At 40.8% G+C, this 25,098-nt stretch overlaps 1 protein-coding gene across 1 annotated transcript in view; it reads right to left on the minus strand.

Moving 5' to 3' along the window:
• Window positions 1-25,098, minus strand: part of TRIO (trio Rho guanine nucleotide exchange factor) — a 331,715-nt gene that overhangs the window by 96,043 nt on the left and 210,574 nt on the right. Inside the window, 16 exon segments of the mRNA XM_079145182.1 lie at window positions 1,192-1,293; window positions 3,182-3,372; window positions 4,948-5,059; window positions 7,497-7,589; window positions 9,377-9,433; window positions 9,435-9,466; window positions 9,617-9,630; window positions 9,987-10,040; window positions 10,042-10,059; window positions 12,051-12,160; window positions 12,719-12,785; window positions 13,488-13,603; window positions 13,697-13,701; window positions 13,704-13,890; window positions 20,470-20,592; window positions 24,232-24,347. Of these exon segments, the coding sequence (XP_079001308.1) occupies window positions 1,192-1,293; window positions 3,182-3,372; window positions 4,948-5,059; window positions 7,497-7,589; window positions 9,377-9,433; window positions 9,435-9,466; window positions 9,617-9,630; window positions 9,987-10,040; window positions 10,042-10,059; window positions 12,051-12,160; window positions 12,719-12,785; window positions 13,488-13,603; window positions 13,697-13,701; window positions 13,704-13,890; window positions 20,470-20,592; window positions 24,232-24,347 (1,397 nt within the window).

Genomic DNA, 25,098 nt, shown 5'->3' on the forward strand with positions numbered 1-25,098 from the left:
CCCCGAGGCTATTGTGAATGGGGTAGTTTTCCTAATTTCTCTTTCAGTGGATTCATCACTGATATATAGGAACATGTTTGATTTATAGGTGTTAATTTTATATCCTGATACTTTACTGAATTCATTTATGAGTTCTAGAAGTTTTCTGGTGGAATTTTTTTGATCTTTTAAGTGTGGAATCATGTTATCAGTAAAACAGAGATAGTTTGAGTTCTTCCTTTCCTACTCATATCCCTTTAATTATTCTTTCTCCTAATTGTTCTGGCTAGAGTTGCAAGAACGATGTTGAATAGAAGTGGTAAAAGAGGGCATCCTTGTCTTTTTCGAGTTTTTAGAGGGAAGGCTTTCAATTTTTCTCCACTTAGAATTATGCTGGCCTTAATGTTAGCATTTATAGCTTCTACAATGTTGAGGTATGTTCCTACTATCCCTAGTTATTCTAGTGTTTTGAACATGAAGGGGTGCTATATTTTGTTAAACGCTTTTCCTCATCTATAGAGAGGACCAAATAATTCTTGTTTTTAAGTCTACTGATGTGATGAATTCTGTTTATTGATTTCCAAATATAGAACCAACTTTGCATACCTGGAATGAACCCTACTTGATTGTGGTGCACTTTGTTTTTAATATGCTTTTGTATGCAATTTGCCAGAATATTGAGACTTTTGCATCTATGTTTATCAGGGATACTTGTCCAAAGTGTCTTTGTCTGCTTTTGGTATCAGGATGATAGTCACCTCACAGACTAAGTTTGGAAGAGTTCCTTCCAAACTAATAGAATTTTTAAATGATCTTCCTTCATTTATTAACTTTAAAAAAAATTTTTTTTTAGTTGTAGATGAACACAATACCTTTATTTTATTTATTTTTACGTGGTACTGAGGATTGAACCGAATGCCTCACATGTGCAAGGGAAGCACTCTACCACTGAGCTACAACCCCAGACCCCTTTGTTTATTCTTTCATGAGGCAAGCAAAAGATTAGCTCCAGTTATTTCATCACTAGAACACCAAACTGCATTTATTCCACTATTCTTTTTATGGTAGTCACCAATCCCAACACAAAGAAGAACACAAAAAGGACAAATACAAAGATATGAAAACCTGTCTGTTTTAACAAGAAAAGCACACAGCCACATAAAGCCACAAGAAACTCTTCACATAGCACACCCCAGCTTTAGGTGAACGTACCTTAAGGACAATTTTGTTATCTGAAGTTGGTGTCCTCCCTACCCACAGTGCAAATTTGCAAGGATCTCCTTCGACATGTTCTGTGACGCCCAACTCTGAGGTCTGCATTAAACGACAATGATATAATTAGAGGACGGTGAAATTCTGGCAGGATGTAGAACAGAGACAAAAGAATCTGGTCACCTGTGGTCACGCTAGTTTATAACCACTAATTTTTCTGCATTAGACCTCCTTTTAGTTAAATAAGGAAATTCTATTTTAGGCCACAGGTGACTGGTTTCTTCTTTCACCTCCCCTGAATATTTCTACTGGAGATCCCAAAGCAGGTCAATAAGTGGAACATCCAGAGGAAGAAAGTCAGAAGATCTGAAAATCCTTTTGTCCAGAAAATCAAGAGATGACTATTTTCAATCTTATAAACAGCAAATGTATTTTTCATAGTTCCAAAAGGGCTGGCACCATGAATTTTCAGTATTAATGACATATCATCACAGAAGGCAAAAATGTTTTAACAGTTCAGTTATTTTTCAATTTATTTATCAATAGAAATCATGTTTAGTATCCTACTATTAATTTTAAGAGCAAACAAACAACATCCCTCTCTGTGACACGTGTGGAACGTGGATGCACGCAGATGAAGGTCATCATCCTCCCCCACAATCAAGCTCACTCCTGAAGCATTCCCCCAGCAAGGAAGTGATTCATAATGGAACTGCAAAGGTGGCCTCTAAGGCAATCTTAAAACTTTAAAAGATAACTAAGTGAGGATGTATAAGCTTCTAAAGCAGACCAGCTTGGTCTCTTAGGGCAGATTAATGCAAGCTAGTGAAATTACTAGCCAGCAACACTGCATTTTTTCTTTCCAGTCAGAATGTGACCTAAATGATGTAAGGCAAGCTCTGATCCAAAAGCTAATCTCAAGCAGGACATCGGCCAAGAAATTGGTTTGCAAACCATTAGTATGAACTTGTAAACTCTAGATATTATTAAGTTGATTTCTATACTTGGGGGTATTTATTACTTTAGGAGTTTAGCTCACATATATCATAAAAATGTATAATATATAAGCTATCCAAATTCCAAATATCTGCTAACATTTATAAGACATCTGCCATAAAGGAACTCAAGTGAAGGTGGTGATTTTCCCCTTAGTCTTACTGGATCTGACCTGACCCTCTGCTGGACCCTGCCCAGCAATTTTATGTTGTCAGCCCTCTAAGAGAAGGCCCACTAAGGAACTTGGAAGTGCTGGGGACATGGAGGACTCCCTTGGCTACAGGCTATCTGAAGAGTAGACATGTACTTTTATAGAGGTTGGGTAGGCTGGCTTGTGTAACAAAATGGAACCAGGTAAGTTTCTCTCACCAGAAGGACACTGACAGGTTAGATAGGAGTTGAAACGCATCACTGAGATTGCCAACTATTAAGGGGCTGTCTCTGTATAGGTGTCTGGTGGAGTTTTCAAACTATCTTTGCTTACATATATTTTTTCTAATAATGATACCTTGTTATTTATTATAAAGAGCCATACATTTATTTGTATATTTACTTTTTATAAATCTACCTTTAATGAAAAAAAAAATTAAACCTCACCATTAAGAATCTATACTGAGCCACCCAGTAAGGCTGCTTGAATATATTACAATGTTTACGGATAAAAAAAAAATTGTAATAACATGAGAGGTTAGTTAATGAACACAAGAGAAAAACAATTTAAATTCATTTGTAAAATGTTTTCTTCATCCATAAGTTAGATGCTGTAGGACTTAGGAAGAGTGAGTATTCTATGTATGAAATTGCAGCATGCACCCTAGTGGACTCAGGGATGTCAGCAAATTTCACTGAAGATGAAAACATTATCACAATTCAGACTCATTTTAGAATAGTTTGGGAGGTTAAACTAAAGGAAACAAATAGTAGTTTTTCTACACCCATAGAAGGTTGCAATTATGTTACCTGTAGAATTATAATTCTGAGTATCTATACTTACAAATAATTTGCTTTTGTAAAGGTATTTGCTTCTCCCACTGGAATCTTTTACTTCTTTACTAAATACTAAGGACATTTCAAAAAGGAAGAGATGCCGCTCTCGACCCTTTCGAATTAAGGTTTTTGGGTCCCACACTTGGAAGGACTCTTGCAGGATGAGCTCTCCCTGAGACTCAATGTTTTCATCAAACCCTACAACAAGAAAAATGTAGGCAAATCAATTTAAAAGAAAAAGGAAATATGAGGTATTGCTATTTCAACATTTATAAGATACCCATCAATTAAATCTGATTAGAATTTCCCATCTGACTCCCTGACTCTAGACTCTGTACCACTGCTCTATCCTACAAAGGGATTCTTCCTAAAATACCACTGTGCATATATTTCTCTTTGTTCCAGACAACAATAACAGCAACAACAACCCTCAGTGATTCCTCATAGCTTCCTTCTTCAGTTCTGTCCCCTCGGGTTGGCACAGACATCACCTGAACCTGGTTTAACCTCCTGCTCTTCACCCCTCATTCACAGCATTCCTTCATGGAAACCTCCTCTACCTAGAATGGCTTCCCCATTGCCCACATTCCAGCCTCAGTCTTGATTCTCTGTGCTTCCTCAGCCGGAAACCCTTTCCAGAGACTCTGCTCCAGAACCAGTCTTGCCTTTCCTCAAGGTACTTCATCAATCTTCCCCCTTGAAGACCCCTCAGTCACACGTCCTGTGCGTGCCTAGAACACTCTGCGTGAGGGTTGGCCTTGCCCTGGCCTGGCACGGGTGTTTGTTACTGCTCTCCTCACAGGAGAAGTGGCCGCCAGCGCATAGCCAAGCAGTACCTGGGGCAGAGACTGCTCATTATCATCCATTTCCACCATTTTCTCTTTCTGCTTCTCCAAAGCACAAGTTCCCTCTAGAGTCACTCCAAATAAGCACTTCATTTCCCAGCTTTGTTTGCTGTTAGGAGCAGCCAGGAGCCCCCATTCTGGGCAAGTGAGGGTAATGTGTACAACTGGTAGTTTCTGCCTCGCTAGGGGTTCCCTACCCGTCCTCCATTCCCACTTTCTCCTAAATGGAATGTTAATGTGTCTGAAAATTACTGAACCTAGTCAAGCAAGACAATATCTAGGATGGAGAGAAATGGGCAGAAACATAGCCTAAGTCCTTGATGACATCACAAATGGCTGCCCAACAAGATCCACATTTTATGTTAGATAAAGAAAAACTGATGTTGCTTGCCTCTGAGTTTTGGGACTCTATTACACACAATAGTGCCTATGACCCGACTAATATATTGCTCAATGATACTAATGAAATGACACAGGCCAGCAAAAGCATATGTGGCAGGGCTATGTCTTACAAATAATTTGTGTCAGGTGAGCCAAGCACTGCAACACAGAACAGCTTAATAAAACAGAAGCACTCATGGAAATTATAAGTGCTGTAAAGGTACTGACCTAATTTCTCTTCACCACATCACATACCAAAATCAAATGCATCAGCAGGTATCTGGTACCCACTATACTCAGGGCTCTAGCAATGGATATAGAGATGGGGAAGCAATGGCTCTTTCAAGGTTTTACAATCTTGGGGCTCAAACTATTCATCAATCACCCACCCCTGCACTACCAGAAGGCCTAAGGTAAATGACGCAGGAGCTGCTGGAGTTCAGGGTGTGGAGTAGCTGTTTTCCAGGCACAGGCAAGGAAATCCACTTACCACCAGCACTGGCAGGATCACAGGGAAGCGCGATGGGGGCCGTGGAGCATCCCTTACCTTCCAGCATGCTGAGATGCATGGCGTCGTTGGCTCGCTTTGGCACACTGAGCATGACCTCAAGGCCATCTTTAATCTCCCCCTTTCCTTCCTCACAGCACGTGAGCAGCTCCTACAGAAGACATTACCATGAACTCAGAAGGGGTGCCATAATGCTCTGCCAACAAGATCTTAGCAGAAATGAAGGAATCTATGAAAATTGATGGTTTTCAAGATAAAAATACCATGATCAACTGAGCAATGTCATCTAAAATAAATTATTGTTGATTCAATGGACAGCAGGGTTTTTCTTGCCCAAATCAGGACATGAGAGTAAGCTCGATGCTGTCATCATTCAGGATGAAACTAATATACCGTCAATATCTCAAAATGTAGAAATATGAAATGGATAATTGGCTATTGGTTAGCCCTGAAAGACATCTGGAGTTCAACTGTTATTCTGAAAACACAATCCTGACATGATTTGGAACTCTGTGCCACTGAGATAATGCCCAACTAGTTACTGAGAGCTGTGGCAGAAAGAACAGGAATGTGCATAAACACCTACTGACAAACGCCTTTCCTCTGTCTACAGAATGTTTAGGAGAACTCCAACGAGTGAATCACACCTCGCGGGGAGATCTCTGTGCATAGTTACATTTCAGGGGTACCAGAGGAACACTGTCATTGAATGAGTGACAGCAGAATAGTAAAATCACATACTGGTGGGCCGAGATATTTCTTACTGGGGTGTTAATGACTACAACCACTCAGAAGCAACAATCTTTCATGTCCTAGTGATCCACAAAAGAGGGACAGGATAATTGGAGTCAGTTATGGCCTCACTCTTGATGGGTTGGAGTAACTTAGTTACAGGAAAAACACCTCTACTCAAGACCAGATGGTATTTATCTATGATTCTGGGCAGCTCAGTAAAAACTACTTTACAAATGCAATATATCAAGACTATTGCATTGACAGAAAGTCTTTTCTGGGAGTTTGATAGAGCTTATTACAGTTCCTGGAAGAACTTCAGGGCACAATGAGGTTTACAAACTGAAGCATCAGCTGAGTAGAACTAAAGGTTAAAAACAAACCCCTTAAATCCTGAGGATGCCAAGGGGTAAACTGCCATTGCAGAATTAGAAGGCAAAGAGAAAACGTGAAAGTCATAACAACATCATTTCTGCAGTGATGGTCATAAAATCACTTAACGTGATTTGAATATTATAATTTCAAAAAAGGAACTGGTGATGTAACTCAGTAGTGAAGCACTTGCTTAGCAGAACCATAAAAATAAACAAACAAAAAACAAACAAAACAACCCCCAACAAAACACAACTACAGGAGAAGTTTCCCATTAGAAAAGTTCCATAACAGTATCACTTGCACAAAAGAATGCAGTTACTTCTTGTTGTTTCCAAATGTTTCCTACTTAAAAAAAAAAAAAAAAAAAAAAAAAAAAGATAAATTGGGTAAAGGCTTTTAGGTATTTATAATCCATCTTCTGTATTTCTAGCAAATTACACTGTAATATAGGAGGATCATAAAATATTATTTTGGGGGTTAATAGTTCTGCATTCTAATACTTAATAAATTTAACAGACAAAAAAGGATATTGTAAATGTCACCAGACATTAGTTTTAAGTTAAGAAAGAAAATGTGGGGTGGGAGGAGTGGGGGGAAGGGAAAAAAATAACAGAATGAATCAAACAACATTGCTCTATGTAAATTTATGATTACACATATGGTATGCCTTTACGCCATGTACAAACAGAGAAACAACATGTATCCCATTTGTTTACAATAAAAAAAAAAAAAAAAAGAAAAAAAAAAAGAAAGAAATGTGTTATTGATGACACAATACTCATTTTGTGATAACTCTTTGTTATCGATTCTAACTTTTCCTTACTTTTGTATTGTTGAAACTAAACAGTATTTGATTTTTCCAAATGTGATTTTAGTTATAATCATTTACAACCAAGAAAAAGCAGGGGGCAACTTGACTCAAACTCCAGTGATTTGCATGAATATGTTCCACAAGATGTGTGTTTGATAAATGACTGGCAATAACAGATAGAGAGCTGTATGAAGGAGAGGTCTCTGTGGATTCAGTGGAAAAGTTGTGGTAAGCCAGCTCTAGGTTTAAGGCCAAGCCAGATGTAGGAATCAGTAATGATTCTGGGCACCTTCCTGGTCTGCCAGTCAGTCTCCATACCTGAACACCAGTACTTTGCAGGTTAGTACATGCGAGTAGCACAGTGCCTGGCCCACAGCCAGCATGCTGCAACTGGTACCAGAGGATAAGAACCAACGGCTGCTCACTCACATCTCATTTTATGTTAGAGACAAAGGCTATTCAGGTAGTTCCAGTGCACAAAGAATATGCCTTTATTGAACTGCTACAAATGAGAAATTAGGTGGGACAAAAATGGCAGGGAATAAAGTAAGTAAGTTAACTTGCAAAGTGTTATTTTTATAAATTCAGGGTAATACACATAGAGAAAAGATGTCAAAACACAAGAGTATAATTCGTGAAATTTTGCAGGCTGAAGGTACTTCATACATACTTTTAAAAGAAGTTGATATTTTGTTATTCGCTGAACTGGTTTAATAAGGTAGGAAGAGATGGAATTGGCTAATCCATGCCTCTGCTGTATCTCCTGTATTTAAAGAAACAAAACAAAATCTTATCATAGGATTACCCTATTAAAATATGGTTATAACACTGCATTTGTTTTCTAGATACCCGACAAGTATTTAACCCTACTGAAATAGGATTTTCTTAAAAGTCTGTTCAAATATTAACAAAAACTTCTTTGCTTCTAAAATTTACTTTGGATAGGAGGACAGAGAATTGGGTAAAAGGGAGGATCTTCATTATTGGTCTATGAAAGATCTAACACTAGGATTTCCACTTTTCTTGTAATTATGTCACGTCCACATACAAAGCTGCTGGTGTTTGGGTTCTCACCAGGCAGATGAGGAGCTGTCCATGCTATTCAGCACTCCATGCTGAGTACCAATGACTGAGCTCAGAGGTGGAGGAGCACCTGATGGATGTTCAGTAATGCTTACTGGCAGAGAGAAGCATACCTGAAGATCCATCAGACATCCTAGAGAATGGAGGCAGTTATGCCAGAAAGTCTCTTAAAAAATAAAACAATGCTACACTGAATACCAAAGGCATGCAACTTGTGAAACCTGTCAGCTGGACAAGTACAATTTCCTTTATTCTTAAAGAAGTATTTCAGGATACAGGGCTTTTTAAATGGCTTTGGTTCCAAACATAAAATGTACCACATACTCCTCACTTAGGCCTTAAGTAAGTCTACGTCTGTATGTTTCCTGGTCTTCATCCAATGGCATGAGTGTGGAGTGTGTGAAATATTAAAAAAGAGAAGGCAGGATTAGGTTGGGAGCCTCATATTACAAAGGCAGTAATGTCTACTTACTGCTCCATGGGAATGACAACCCAAACAAGATCGTGTACAGGTAGGCTTCAGCTCAGAGACAGAAGCTAACATTTATTCCATTTCTCAGACTTTCATATAAGAGCTGATCGTCACACATGCCCATGTGCAGTGTGATGACAAAAAATTAATACAATATCCTCATAGCCTCGTGCACCAAAGCTCACATACTATCCAAAAGTACCTTCTCATCAATTGAATCATGTGGAACACATCTGACGAAGTTCTGAAAACCCAAAGCACATTTTGTATATCATAAGGTTCCATTATCCCTTTTGTACAAATAATCCCCCTGCAATCTTTTCAAAAAGCAGATGATTCTATATCTACCTTTATTCAATGAGAATATCATTAATTCAACTTCTAATTGATCCTAGTTGTTATGATACTAAAATTTTACTACAAGAGCAGTTTTGGAATTCATATCAAGTGAGATTAAAATAGACAAATAAATGATTTAAAAGATTCAAATGATTAAAAAATTCAAGATTAAAAAAAGTTTTTGTGGGCTGGGTTGTAGCTCAGTGGTAAGAGCATTTGCCTAGCATGTGTGAGGCACTGGAGTCCATCCTCGGCACCACATAATAAAGATACTGTGTCCATCTATGACTAAAAAACTAAAAAAAAAAAGTTGTTGTTAATATTTGAACAACAGACTTTTAAGAACATTTTTTTTGTGTTGTAGAGGGAAAAGAAGCTTACTTTTAATAGTTCATACCTTCTATGCATAATATGTTAAAAAATTCATCATTGCATATAAAGAATAAGTAATGTGATTCTGACAGATAAAAGGTTTCAAGTATTGAATGGGATCTTTCATAAGCAGAAGAAATATAAGAAGTATCCCAATATAAACATGATCAAAAATAAAAATAAAATATTATACCAGCAGCTAGGTGAATATGAATAATAGCATTTCATGTATACTAAACACAATCTAGAAAATTTCACTGCTTCTTTAGTAATCTATTACTTACATCGAAGTAGGAACCTGCATGTTCCAATATTAGCTGAGTAGAATCAGGCTTATTTTTTGCAATAGGTGACATACATCTGAAACTTGTCTCCTATAGAAAAAAATTAGAGTATGTCATACAAACTGCACAATCACAGTATGATAATCTTATATATAGGAAAGAAGTTTTGTGGGCAATGAAATTTAAGCCTCAAATAAAATAAACTATTAAAATAAGAGCTACATCCTGTTAACCACATACCTTCAGAAATCTCCCTGACTCCGGCACAGTGTTTGAGAAAACCTCAGCTGTGGGCTTTCAGCCAAGAACCTGCAGGATAACTGTGTGTCTGCCTCCCCTCCAGAACAGGCCCTCAACTATGAATCCACAGGGTCAAGCAGAGGCCTGGCAACTAAATATTCTATTTCACACTATCATTAGAGCCAATAAAAAAATCCATTCTACAGTAATAAGTAGTTTAAGAATGTAAATCCATGAAATAAAAAGTCCATTTCTTTGTATGTACAGATATGAGCAGAAGAAGGGTGACCAGAAAGAAATGACAGCATCTCTTTCAACTTTCTCCAGTGTCATTGTGTAACCTGTGAGAGGGACAAGCAGATGAGGCTACTTTACCCAGGTAACAAAGCAATGTCCAACATCCTCTGGCAACTGCTCATATTTCCAGCTCCTTTAGGAAGATGCTGCAGAGAATTAGAATATTAAAGTATTATGAAGGTGGTGTAAAACATTTTGCTAGCAAGAAATGGAAAAAATGGTGCCACCTAAATTTTTTTAAATTAGTAAAACTGATAGCTCTTAACTAGAGTAAGTTGCTATAACTTTTACAAAGCTAACCAGTTTAGCTTTTGAATACTTTTAAAGAAATCTTAAACCTAGAATTGGTAGCTAAGGACATGATGTAGGGATATAAATGTTCAATTAAAAGAAATCCTTTTAACATGTGCACAATTTTCTGGTGGTGTGTGGGGAGCAGAGGTGAGCAGGCCCACCAGTTTTGGTCCAGCATCATGTTACCTTTGGCTACTGGTCTGTAAAGACTTCATCTAGAGGAGAGTATGTTGCAGCTGTTTGGTTTTTTTTAAAAATTTTGAAATAAAATCTTATGAACTTGTAAAAAATTTTTAAAACATGTTTTAGTTATATAAGACAGCAGAATGCACTTTGATATATCATCTATAATAGAGTATAATTTCTCATTCTTCTGGTTATACGTGATGTAGAATCCCACAGTCATATAGATATTCATGTACACAGGGTGAATGTCTGATTCACTCTGTCATCCTTTCTCTCATGCCCCCACCCCTCCATCACTCCCCTGCCTGATGTAAAGTGACTCTATTCTTCCCTAGCCTCGGACCCACTGTGAATTAGCATCCTCATTGTTTTTCTGAATCTGTGCAGAATGTCCTTGGTATTCTGATGGGTGGAAACTGCACTGAATCTGTAAATCATTTTGGGTTGTACACCTATTTTAACAATATTAATTCTCCCAATCCATGAACATAGGATATCTTTTCATTTATTTGTATCATTTTTTATTTCTTTCATCAATGGTTTATAGTTTTCACTGTGGAGATCTTTCACCTCTTTGGGTAAATTTATTCCTAGATATTTATGTTTTATAGCTATTGTAAATAGGATTCAACCCTAAAAGCCAGTAAATCCCATTATTTATGACAACACAAATGGACTTAAGAGGACATTTTGTTAAGTGAAATGAATTAAATACTGCATAAACTCACACGAAGTAGAATCTAAAAAAGCTCTTCTGGGCTGGGGAGATAGCTCAGTCGGTAGAGTGCTTGCCTTGCAGCTCAGGCCCTAGGGTTCGACCCCCAGCACCCGCAAAAAACAAACAAAAAAACCAAAAAAAACTCTTCTTACAGAGGTTGGGAGTAGAATGGTGGTTACCAGAGGCTAGGGAATGCAGGTGGGATGGAGAGGCTGGTCAACAGACAGAATGTTGCTATTCGATAAGAAGAAGAATAAGTTCTGGTATTCTGTGGAATGGCATAGTAAGTATAATTAACTATAAGGCATTACATGTCTCAAAACAGAGGAAAGGAATTTGAATATATTTGCCCAAAAAAAAAGGCTAAAAATTTAAGATGATAGATACGATAAATACTCTGAGTTGATCACTGCCCAATGCACATGTGAATGAAAGTATCACAGTGTACCTCATGAATATGTACAAATGTTGTGTCAGTCAAAAAATTAAAAAAAAAAAACCTTAAAAATAAATAAATAAAATTATGTGCCTTCAGTGACCAATGTGAAGTGTGATTTATTTCAGTCAGACCACACTGGTCCTCAGTTCCTTCTTCCCTCATGTAATAAAACACAAAACATCATCAGCTTGAAGCCCCTAGGGGAGTTTTTTCCTTTACTCCCAAGAAATGCCTTGAGAGAAGTAAGGGTTCCTACACAAACATTTTTAGTTGTTCTAATCATATTCTGCAGGAAATAAGAACTATGAAGCTATATCTGTATTAAGAGTACACAGAATGTTAATCTTTTTGGAAAAAAACTAATAGGCTTCATTTAAATCTCAATAAAACCACTGAAAACTATTTAGTTCAATTAAAACCTTTAATTTCTTGAGATGAAACTTCAGCAAAGTATCTAGAATTCAGGAGTGTAACCATTCCCCAAAGACAAAGCTACTCACTTATTATGAAACTCATAGATCTCCTGCATGTTTCCAAAGATAATGAGCTCTTTGTTTACGATGCCAGGTGGGATCTCCTCCACTCCGCTGGTCATTTCCCAGAGGTAGGTCTGGCAAGAAGGAAACAAGAATCAGACAAAAACCCACACAAACTTTCAAGAAACAGTTATTCATGTTTCCTATAAATCTGCACTGAGTTAATGTGTGAATGAAAATATATCTGAAGAACAGAACCTTTCGTAAAACGTGACAAACTTTTTTACAAAAGTCCCTCAGTTGCTGTCAACATTTTGAAAAGACTTTCTATACGTTTCAGCTCTAAAACTTATTCCCAGCTTCAAATTTTGGAATTAACGTACTCGCTAAGGCACATCAAACGTTCAGGATACCACAGAGTATCGGTTGCCATCATAATTAGTAGGCACATTTCTCTGAAGCTGCTGTAAAATTCTGTGCAAAGAGAATGTCAGCTAGGCCATCATGTGATAAGTGAATGAGAGGATTAACGCTGTGTCATCTCTGTAATGAGCAAAAAGCATGCCTAGAACTTCATAGAAGAGCAGAAACATGAACCAAAAAGCTGTGACTATTCTAAGAACCACCAATGGGTAGGAACAGAAAGCAAGGTTACACTCAATCTAAACAAACAAGCGAAAAAACTTACTTACATCCATACATTCCCGGAGGTCTCTTACATACGCCTTTTCAGTTTGAATCAGCTCGGCCATTATGAACCTTGAACAGAGTTAAGACGGAGAGTACTTTAGTCCGCAGTCAGGATGCAGGGTTACTTTACCATCTACTTTTATGAAGATAATGAAGTAAGGAGGACCTGAACGTATTAGGTCCAAAGTGATGGGTTTTAGAGAAGCAGATAAAGAACAGACAGACAAGAGTGTCCAGTCACTAATTCAAAGGGAAAATAAATATTTTTTAAAACACTTTATTGAGGGTACCAACACAGGGTTCTCAGCTTGGCACTGCTGGCATCTGACGGGGAACTCCATGTTTAGCCTGGAGGACCCACAGTCGCCAGCTGCACCCCCCCTCCCCCGTGCAACGCTAGAGTCCCTCCTACTGGGTAACTGGGGTGGGAGAGAGAACCACTGAGAAGAGCTCCTTCTGTCCTGAGTCATACATAGTACAGTTTACTAACTGGCAACTTTGAAACTCCTGCATTTGTGTTCTTAGTGCCCACTCACTAATGACAATCCATTTGTCAGCCCTGTGGGACAAAGACAACACGGCACCGTGTCTGAACCCGGCGACAAAGGGGCTGCGGGTACATCACGGTCTGTGCTGCAGCAGCCGAGTGCACTGGAGCAGCAAGGCTCTCCCAGCTGCCTGGCTGCACGGCACACACAGAAGCCTGCTGTGCAGAAGTCACTTCTTTCACTTTTTCAGTGAATCACAGTAGATTCTTAGAGATGAGCTTACTCTTTCCTGCGGGCAGACTTCCGTTTTTCTTCATTGAGTTCATGAGCAGCATCTCGAAGCTTCACCTCTGACCCAGGGATACTGGCTGGGATAATATCAAGCTGAAGACTTTTACTCTGTGAATGAGAGTCAATGAAGCCAGTTAATTAAATCAGCAGAGAGGACACTGGGAAAAAGTCATGAGTGTTCTATTGTACAAAGCAATTCACCGATTGTTGGAATCTGAAGAAATCCCCAGAGCTTTCTCCAAAGAGGTCCTGTGCTTCTCCATCCGCAGAGAAAAATCTCTGTACCTCTTATCCACTGCAGTGACACATTTTTTTATCTCTGCTGCATGGGCATGACCTTTTTCACAAAAGCCATCAGCCAGTTGTATCAATAGCTTCACTCTCTCTTTGGTTTGCTGCAAAAAAACAACAGGGAAGTATTGTGAAGCAAATGAACCCAACTGCCAGAAGCCCCAAACATGGTGACAGTCTGGATCTGCCTTACTTGAGGCTCACAAGAGAAAACAGCTGGTGGCAAAAGGGTTAGACAGAAGCCCACGCCCATCCAGCCCATCTCCCTGAGTCCAGACGGGGTGACTTTCTTAGTTCTTCCACAATGAATGGCATTTTTATGACCTCAAAGAAAAAATCTAGACCGTCAACAATGTCTTCATGTAGTAAATACTCAGTAAAGCCTGCAGAATCAGTGAGTGAGTGAATGAATGTTTACTTAGGATGTTCTATTTACAATTCTCCTACTCTCCTCTTTGGAACACTGTGCAGATTTGTTACAAAGCAGTTATGCAAAGACAACTCCCTGCTTTACAGGATTACTCTGCATGTCCATCTTTGAGGGTAGAAAGTCAAGGGATTTTTTGGTTTTCCTAAAGTACATGCAGCAAAGGCTGCCCTAAACCCCCAGCAGGCACATGGCAAATTCTTAAGGAAGAAACTCCTCCACAGTGTACATTTGGTTCTTTCCTAATACTCAAGAGACACACAGGAGCCGGCCCGGTGGTGCTTGCCCATAATCCCAGGGTTTTGGGAGGCTGAGGCAGAAGGATCACAAGTTCAAAGCCAGCCTCAGCGAAAGGAAGCTGCTGAGCAACTCTGTGAGACCCTGCCTCTAAATAAAATACAAAAATAGGGCTGGGGATGTGGCTTAGTGGTCGGGTGTCCCTGAGTTCAATCTCTGGTACCCAAAACAAAACAAAAGAGACATGCAGGAAAATTCACTAGTCAGGTAATTATCTCAGAGAGGTATTTAAAATTTTGTTCCTGTTTGAGAAATCTCTCTGACACAAAGAAGGTTGTTTCATTTTATATGTATATGACTAAGCTATGGATAACTTCATTACTTTGTATAAAGTTAAGGAAAACCATAAAACAACAATTGTGTTGTTATATGCAGCAATTCCACTCAGCTCTGACTGCTCAACAGGTTTCCCCTGCAACATCCGTTTCATTGATGATTACTGCTGGGCTTCCTTTGAGATTCTCTGGCATAACAAGTTATTCTTCTGCTATGGAACCTGCTTTTCTCAGTTAGGCTTTAACTGGAAAATCTTTACCATGAATATTTAGAAAACTAATTTTAAAAATTGTCAAAGGAATAAGGTCAGAATTCAAAACACAAATAAGCTATCCAAGTGTATAAAATGACGTTTCAACCCAGAACTCGCTGGGCACCCTGTCAAGTCAGGTGTAAAGATACCTCCGCCTCCACACTGGTGCCGAGGTGAGTGCTGGGTCTATGTCACCTGCTCCAGACTTGTGCTCTCCTCTGGCCCTTCATACTGGTACTTCTGCCTGGAAGACTTCCTCTGGTATCTGCAGGGTTCATTCACCTCTGCGTGAACACGGATCCCCTTCCCAACAGCTCCTCTATGGACCACCATAGAACTACAACTCGTCTTCCTGCTTGACTAGCTGTCCACACATCACCTTCCAACACAGGGTGTAAATTCACTAATTTGTTAGGAATATCATCTGTCTCTTTCCGGTGAGAATGTCACCTCCAAAGACAGGGATGTCTGTCTGTTTTGCTTACTAATACCTCTTCCATTGTCCAAAGGTCCCCTGTGGAAGGCACTGCAAACTGTATATATACACATATCTGTATGTGCGTGAATGTGCGTGTATGTGCATGTATATATATATACCCTTATCCTTAAGGGGTTAAGAAAGCTATTTAATGTTTTAAGTGCTGGGGACACAGAAGTGAAAATAAAAGCAGCTTGTGGACATTAAAATAGACAACAAAACAACACCAAGCAGCTAAAGGAAAATTTTTGCATGTGCAAAACAACATCACAGAATATACCAGCATGTAAAAGGAACAGGCTGATAGTAATTATATAAAACTAGATAAAACATGAGAGCTTTTCTAAAAGCAAAGTCTGGTCAGCTAATACGTGTCTGTGTATAAACTTTATTTAAGCAAACAAACAAATAAAAAACGTGGTCTTCAGACAGTCAGAAAGCCTAAAATGTCTTCCCTGGTCCCTCTACAGAAGTCTCGACCCTCTTCTCCCCCACGCTTTATTTCTCTCTCTTAACACGCACATGTAGATGTGTTTTACTCGACCACTCATTGCCTTTTTATCTAGAGTGTGTGGTCCATGGCCCAGCACTATGTGACCCGATACATAGCAGGGGCTCGATACACAATCGAGAGAACGGACGGTGTGATGAGAACTAAGGAACATGAATGTGCTGATCCACGAACCCTTTTTATCTCAGCATATCTTGGTTTTACTTGGGATTTAAAAATACCTTCAGGGGATTCAAATTTCTAAAGGTAAAAATGGAGAACTCTTCTCACCTGACCTGCCCCAGTCACCAGACCCAATGGTCGGTAACTCCAGAGAGGTCTTATATAAATGTACAGGTGCATGCATGAGCACACGTACTTTTCTCCCTCACGTTTTTTACATAAAATGCTCACATACAATCAACACTGCTCTGCAACTAGTATTTTTCATTGAACACATCTGGTTAGCACCCTGGCTTGTGTTTAGAGCCGTGTCATGTTCACGGTACAGACGTTCCCCACGTTAATCCTTCTCCACTGACGGCCTTCAAGTTGTTTTCAATTTCCTCCTACCACGCCAACAATGCAAGAAATAACCCTGTCCCGGGCGTGACGCACTTGACATAAGCAGCCGAAACACATTCACTGTGGAACTGTGGGCAGACGGGGCGTGTGCAAGCACCCAGAGACACGACCACACAGAGGACACCCCCATTCATGCTGTGTCCACACAGTGTGATCCAGCTCGCTGACCTCTGCCAACCCACTGGGTGAAAACAGAACTCAGTGGAGCTTTGATTCACACTTTTCTTATTCTATGTGAAGTTGATAATCTCATGTCTAAAAACTATAATTCCTTTTCTGTGATCATCTTTAATATCTTTTGCTCGTTTTATCTTTTTTCTTACTGATTTGTAAAAGTTCTTTTCTTCATATATTTATCTCACTCAGATATTATTACCAAAAATTTGTGAAGGACTTAAACTATCCCCACTTCACAGGTGGGGAAACTGAGGTTCAGCAGTTAAAGCAATCCACCCAGCAGGCAGGTCTGTCTCAATCCTGAACCTCTACCATTTCATTCTACCAGACACACTCCCCATGCAACAGAGATTCAGGAAAAGGTTCGGTTGTTCCACCAAGTCTCACTGGCAGAGCCCAAGCCTTCCAGCACTGGGAGTCCTTCACTACTGGGAACAGCCCTCTGTAATGTGAGGAGCTTTTGCATGGATCTTCCCTATTTGCTCTTTGTCCCTAGACTTTGCTTGTGGTGGACTGTCCTTTGGAAACTGTAAAATATTTTTGTGTGGAATTTATCAATTCCACACAATTGATAAATTCACAATTGATGAATTTATCAATCTTTTCTTATATGAGTTTGGGTTTTGTGTCATTTAGACAAATTTTCCCGAAGATTTATTTTCCTTTAAAATTTCTGTTATTTCTTCTAGTACTTTTATGTTTTCACTGCTGATACTTCAAACTTCTGGCACTTATCTTGGTATCAAGGTGAAAGGTGAATCCAACTTAATTTTTCTCAAGGGCTACCCAACACCACTAAAAAGATTCCTTTGTCTTTCAAAGTAAAATAGTACAAGGGTTTTTATCCTTCCTCTATCTGTTAATTTCTAGAGATTTTTACAAAAGTAGATTTTTACTTAAAAAGTATATACATATTATAACCAAACAACTTCTTTGTAAGCATAATTAAGGAATGGAAAAAGATGAGCGCAAACAATTTTTAAGTCCTCATGCACAGACAGCTGTGTTCATCACATTCTTAGGTGGTCAGAAGCCCAGGAAGGGTACATAGTCAACTGTTGCAGACACTTTGTAACCATGCAAAGCATTTGGCATCGGGGACACTGCTGATCAGGACCAAGGGAGGCCATGTGGGAAGAAGACAGCAGAGTTCTGAATGATTCAGAGAGGCAGTCAGTCTCAAAGCTCAGTGTGCACACAGAAGGCACAGTGACTGTCCAACACGCTCTTCCCGGGCCGAGAGCCCACGTCACTGTTTGTGGGGAGGACAGAAAACCTTTTAAATAACCTGCAGGACCTGGAAGCGGGTGGTGTGTGCACACTGGGAGAGATTACCACATTAAGAGTCAAGAAGGAATCGAGCCAAGTCTTAGAAGGAGAGAGATGAGGAAATTTTGTTTGGTCTTATAGCTTTATGCCATTAACACTAAAAATGTTATAGTAGTAATTACTGTCACAATTGGCCCTGGAATGCTGTTCTGCCAGCGTTAAGAACTCTGCAGAAGAAATAGATATGTGGCTTCCGAGAAGACACTAAGACTGCAAGCAACAAAGAAGTTTCATTTCATCAAGACAACCCAAATAACACCTCCCAACACAAAAGCAAGGATGTTCATATTCAGAGACAGGCAGCCAGGAACCACAGAAGAGCTGAGGGAAGCCAAGGAGGAGTGCTCCTTCCAGGTCCCCCATTCCTCCTGGCTTAACTCCTTCAACATGCCCAACGGAAGCAGCAGTTCTATGCACATGAGAAACAGAAAAGTCAGGTGTCACAATTTAGACCTTCCTTGTAGGATACAAGAATAAAATTACGTCTATCAGTGCCTAAACTTCCATTGACCACATCCTGAAAAGGAACACTTAGGAATAAAGGAAAAATTCCTTCGCACAAGCTCCACGAGAGAAACAAGGTTGCCACGTCCCAGGATTTCGGACGGCAAGGTCCACCATGTTCCACACATGTGGCCTCCACAGTCCTGCAGTGAGCAGCCACCTAGCCGTAACTGCCTCCGGAGTGCAGCAGAAGCGCAAAGAGCAAATCCCAAATCTACCTCTGGGTGTTACATTAGGCACTTTATTAATAATTTTGTAATCAAAGTGTAGTCAAAGAAGCAAATACAGGTCTTACAATACACAGAGAAACTATGATTTTATATCTAAATACTAACAAACTGAGCACCTACAGCCCGTATGTGGTACATGGAGAGGAAGGAGAGCCCCGCTCCGCGCCTGCAGGCACAGGGTGGGTCGGCTCTCTCCTGAGCTCTACGCCCTGTGCACCCCTGGGAGCGAGCCCCGCCCGCCACAGTGCTCACACACCCCCACCCAGTGCCAGGTCTTCTCACCACACGGGGAGAGTGGTCTCTCTGCAGCCCTACTAGACTGTGATCTTCCAGGACAGGGGCCAGGGATTCTCAGAGCCCAGCGCCCTCAGGATCTGAAGGGAAATAGACTTACCGTTTGGGGGACCAGGAGCAAAGCACAACAAAGAATAGCAGGAGGAGTCAGAAATGGTTACAGAAAGCACAAAAATACATAAATGAACAAAATACAAAGTAACAGCTGTCACTCTAAATGATTTACAAATTCCTCTTGGATAAGTTTCCAAAGTCTGGTTAAGGGTCACACAAGATAGTGATTCATGCTACTTTATAGGAATACTTCTTTTTAGTTAAAATATATTATTTGGCTTGATTATTTATATTCCATTCTTAAATCTGAAATAACTGTCAGCTTCTAATAACTCAAAGTCTATCACCAAAACTAAAGGCGGTTCTGAAAGTATTTCAAATGATATGTATTCAAAAACTTTGAAAAATACCAACAGAAATAACACAGACTGAAAAGGCAACCCTGCAGAGTCAGCACTGTTCTGAGGTAGGCTGGTGTCATGGCTCAGCTAGAGCCCTTGCCTAGCATGTGGGAGCACTGGGTTCGATCCTCAGCACCACATAAAAATAAGTGAGTAAATAAATAAAGGAATTGTGTTCACCTACAACTAAAAAAAAAAAAAAAAAAAACCTTCTGAGGTAGAAGAGGGTATTAGCCTGTGCAGACATTCGCTCTGGGGAACCATCTGTGTGATTGAGTAGGTTTGTGGGTATTTTCTTCAAGAAATAATTCCACTGAATTATTTAATTCTATTTGGATACAAAGTGACCACGCCACCAGTCTTACAAACTGACAAGTACCTTTGCAGTAGAGACGCTGAACTCTGCCAACCACAGAACGCAGACAGTTCTGGACAGAGGACCAGCCATACTACTTTAACTCTTTCCACCATCTGAAGACAGGGGAAAATACCCAGAGTACCTAAGAGTTAAGTTATTAACACCAAAGAATGTTGCATAAAAATAGCCAGCACTGGAAAGAGAACGAGAGCAAAAGGAAGGCATAGTGGAAAGAACGAAGACAACACCGAGGAAGGAGAAGGAGGTTTCCCAGAAGTGAGAGCAGCAGCAGGACGCGGATGACACAGAGGGTGACGAGGGCACCTCTGTGGGAGGAGCACACGAGGAGCAGAGGCATCGCCTGCTGTGTGACAACCCCGCTGGTACCCCTGCTCCCCGTTTCGCAAGGCATTTCTAAACATGCCGTTGAGAAACACCTCATTTACCTGGCGCTTCTGCTCTGGTTTGCTCTGGAAAGACCCAGGCAGACCTCCAGGCCCCTGCACACAAGTCCCTCCCGTGGAACTTACCTTCGCAGTGATCTGAAACTCCTCGTGTTCTTTCAGCAGCTCCTGGGTGTGCTGTATGCTGGACCCTGTCGAGGTGTGCGTGGAAAGGTAGAACTCCCCGTTGTCATGGATCCACTCTAGAGCCTAGAGAGGGAAGGAATGGGAAAATGTTCACGAGCTAACCGTCTGTGAGGAAAGCGCGGACTTCTGAGCCCCTCGCATACACAAACCAATGCAGGCATGCCTCAAGAAACCCTTCCTTGCAGAGACTCATTTCTGAAATGAGTGTCATAATTCTAAAGTTAAAAAAGCAGGCATTGGAGAAAGTATAATTCTGTCACTTGTATAGCAGAACAATGAAATATTCCAGAGTTTCTTATATATGACCCCAAAGGCATGGTAATAGAATAAAATAAATCACAGCCAAGACTCTTTTTCAAGAATGTGGAGAAGGTGTGGGAAAAGGGTGGTCTGAAAGCTCGCAGTGCTGACCATGGACCTGCACATCCTATACCTGTATGTCATACGGGGTGCTCTGCCTACAAGAAGGGAGGACGGCAGGTGCCCAGGTCCAGCTCTCAATGTGCACCTGTGGGCTTTTCTTCCTATTCCTGTTATCATCTGGAGTATGCAGGCTTACACCCTTCATCCGCTTTTTGGGGGTCTCCTGCAGAGGACCCCTCCACATTGTGCATAACCACGGTGACCAGGGAGACACTGGTGGGACTTAACCCTTCTAGCTGCAGGACAGACATGATGGCACCTGAACACAAGGAGCCAGCAAGGTCCAGACTGCAGGGGAAAGAGAACTCTGTCATGTATTCTCTTGGTGGTTTAGATGGAAGATAATTATTCTTCTATTTTCATGTATTCAGAATGAAATCAGTTATCTAAATGTACACATTAAAAAGCCAAGAGGCATTTTTAAAAAAGAGAAGTTTCCACTTGCCCTTGGTAATCTCTAAGTCACCCTCTAATCTGCTGGTCTAGGAACAGAAACGCTGGCTGTGCCACCAGCACTGCATCTGTGACATTTTCAAAGCACGAAATGAAAAGGAAACCTGGATCCACAGACCTTCAGTTCCCTGACTGGGCGTTTACTTTGAGTGTGGCTGTCCCAGCTCTGGAAAAGGGTTACCACTGAAGTGAATGAAGGTCACTGCCATCACTTTATTCGAGGTCCCTGATTTCTCCATCAATACAACAAACTTTCCCCCAAGTATACACTGTGGAGCCAGAGGCCTTGAGGCCTCAGGAATACAACAAGCATGGACTCTACCCCTGGGAAGGAGGGCACAGGTGGAAAGAAATTCACAGAAGATGGCTCCAGTGACAAAGCATAAGAAGACCTTGTCAGAGGAGATCAGGGGAGGTAGTGCTTCTGCTAAGACCTAAGGACAGTCAAGGGTTCAGCTCATGTCACAGCTATGAGCAGGTTCAGCATGGCCTGCTACGGGACAAGATGGCAGGAGAGGCTGGAAGGGAAACTGGGGAGGATGGAAGGGGTCTTGAAGGTCATAAGCAGGTAGGATTTCCTTCTGAAAGCAAATGTGTCTACTTTGTGAATAAGGGTTTGAGTGGAGAGTCAAAAGTAGCAGCAGAGACTCAGGTTAGACATGACTGGGGTTCCTCTAAGGTGAAGAGGGGAAGGCAGAACAGAGACATTTGGGAGACTGGCAACCCCTGAACCCAAAGGAGAGAAGGTGGGAAGATAAGGGAAAGGCAGGAATCAAGAGTGACACAGCTTGTCATTCCCAACAAGATGAACAGGGACACAAGGCACAGAGAAGCTCAAGTGCACTCTTGCTTCTGGGGAGACCAATGAACACATGCCAAGGAGATACCTGGAATGTCTACATCTGGAAAACAGAAATGGATATCATGGCTGGGAGATACCCCAGAGAAAGAGGGGAGAAGAGAGGAAACAGAGATGGCCACAGTGCAAACCGAGCCCTGAGAAAGCCAGCCTTCAGAGGTGGAGGGAAGAGGAGGATCAGGAATGGGGCCTCAGGAAGCCCAAGGGAAAGCATGTCCAGAAGCAGCACAAGGGAGACCACGGGTCACCTGGCTGCACACCCACTAGGATGCAGGCCTCCTCTAGTGTGCCAACTGAAAATAAGCGAGGGTACTCAAAGGCATGTCGGCTGTGGGAGGTGCTGTTCCCGGAGAGCTCTGACGCAAGCGCAGGACAGAATGCCAGAGCGCCGCGTGCTGCTGGGTCACCACCTGTGAGCTAGGAACACATCTTCCTCTGCCAAGAGAATTATCTACCCTTTTGCTTTTCTATAGCTGAATGAGAACTTGTTTTGCAACAGAAAGAGAAAACAAAAGATCTGTGAGTAAAGAATATGAAAGCTTCTTTGGTTAGAAACCAAAGCAGGTTTTCCACAATTCTGAAGTATGGTTGAATGATCTTTAAATAAAACGTGAAGGAAATGAAATGTGACGTAAAATATCATGGCTTGCCACCTCACTGTTGGGACATAACTCCTACAGCTGGTTACGTCAGCTGAGGTGAGAGAAAGCCATCAGGGTGTCAGATCCACAGCCCATGGACCCCAACATATCGATCTCAGGGAATTGGGCACTTCTGGGTACAGGTCACCCCTGTGAGACCAACACACAGAACAGGATGAAATCAGTTCCCTTGGTGGGTAATCCATGTGGAGGAAAATTTAATTTCCCTTGGGCTACAAAGACATCATGGAATGCTTACATGTTGCTGTGAGGGGTTTCAGGGACATCCCAGGTCTGAGTCACGGTTGAGAGTTGGACTGTCAATGACCAGCAGCACCAGGGCCTCTATGATTCCAAAGTCATTCACAGGGAGGACGTGAGATGCTACACAGCGAGCACCCAGCCTGGGCCCGATCACACACAGGTACTGGAGGAACATGCCTTCTGTCCCGTGTTTACCTCCCAACCCAATTCTGAACAAATGGCACAAGGATTCTTACACTACATGAAGGCCAAAGAGAAGTGACAGGAATGTTAATATCTAAGATAGGGGTAAACAGATTTTATCCTGAAATGATCTCCCATGACTGATGATCTCAGCAGAAGCACTTTATCCCACAGTGACTGTAGAAGGGGGTACTCCAAACGTTAGTCTTGATGTCTCTGCCTTAACCAAAGCACAGACCACTTTTGACTATACTGAATTGTTAAGAATTATTTCATATTTCTTAATTTTAGCTTGACTTATCAAAAAATAAAACTTTGTCTTAAAAATATAAGTACAGCAATATTAAAAAATCCTACCCATTGCATTTACACAAGCACAGAACCAAGATTCCACAACGCTGTTTTTGAGGGGGTACTGAAGATTGAACTCAGGGGTGCTCTACACTGAGCTACATTCCCAGCACACCACCCCCACCTTTTAAAATTTTGAGACAGGTTCTCACTAAGTTGCCCAGCCTTGCCATGAACTTGCAATTCTCCTGCCTCAGCCTCCCGAGTTGCTAGGATTATAGCCATGTGCCACCATATCCAGCTTCCACAATGCTTTTTAAATAGCAAACATGATGATTTTTTGTACTATCATAAATGGGAGATATAAACAGTAAAGGAAAGCTGAGCAGCACATTTGTTGAGGGTCAAAAGTACTGACCAGAATACAGGATTTGATTTTACAATAAATTTAATTAAAAGGCAAGACTGTTTGGGACATTAGAAAGCGATTCTCAGGATGCCTGCAATGATAAAATCTGCCTGAGGATGGACACATGGAGGAGGGTAGGGGGTTGTGGGGAGGTGCTGGAGGGCCAGGTGTACACTGACCTGCTTAGCACTGCGCTCAAAGACCACGTACTGCTGACACTGGTCCAGCCGTCTCTTTCTCATGGTCCAATAATGCAGTACCCTGTTCTCCCGTTGAAAGAGTTCATTCAAGATATCTGAGAGCAAAAATGAAAAGATGCATGTTGGTGCTTGCATTCTATTAAGACTCCTTCCTAATTTTTTTTTCCAGACTACCATGCAATGCCACAGCAAAACAGAGTGTCAAGGAACCAATTTTATTGTCCAAGGTTCTCTGTGAGCCCACCAACCAGACTCTGTTCACTCTTTCACTGTGATTTACTACCTTATAAAAGACAGCAGTTAGAAATTAAAAAAAAAAAAAAAAAAAATCAGTCCACAATACTCCAGCTAGCTAGATTATCAGGATATTCAATATTTTTCCTCCATTGGGACAGTTCTCTAATAGCTGGGAAAGTATTAGCATTAGGTATTTGTTCAAAACTACTAGTCTTCTGTAGAAAGCATTTAGTACACATTAAAGGTGGTGTATCAAAATGGCAGAACACTAGAAGGAAACAAAAGTGCTTTTGTTTATTTGTGGTTATTATTTTTAAACAAAAACCCTTAGAAAAAGGAAGGGCATGAGGTAGGGAACCAGGGAAGCAGAGAAACATGAAGCTATAAAGGCCAAAAAATTCCTATTACATGAAAACTAAAAATATCATAACCAAATAATAATCACCATTAAAATATTATATAACAATAGTTTTTCCAGAAAAACTACTGAGAACATATAAAACACAGACCTAATTTATTTAATTAATTCAATAGAAAAAAAAGATGAACAACTCATCAGAAAAATGAGCAAAGCATATAAATATTGGGTTTACAATTCTTCAGAGAGCT

Source organism: Sciurus vulgaris (genome assembly GCF_902686455.1).
Source record: "Sciurus vulgaris genome assembly, chromosome: 6".
In the NCBI taxonomy this organism is placed as follows: Eukaryota; Metazoa; Chordata; class Mammalia; order Rodentia; family Sciuridae; genus Sciurus; species Sciurus vulgaris.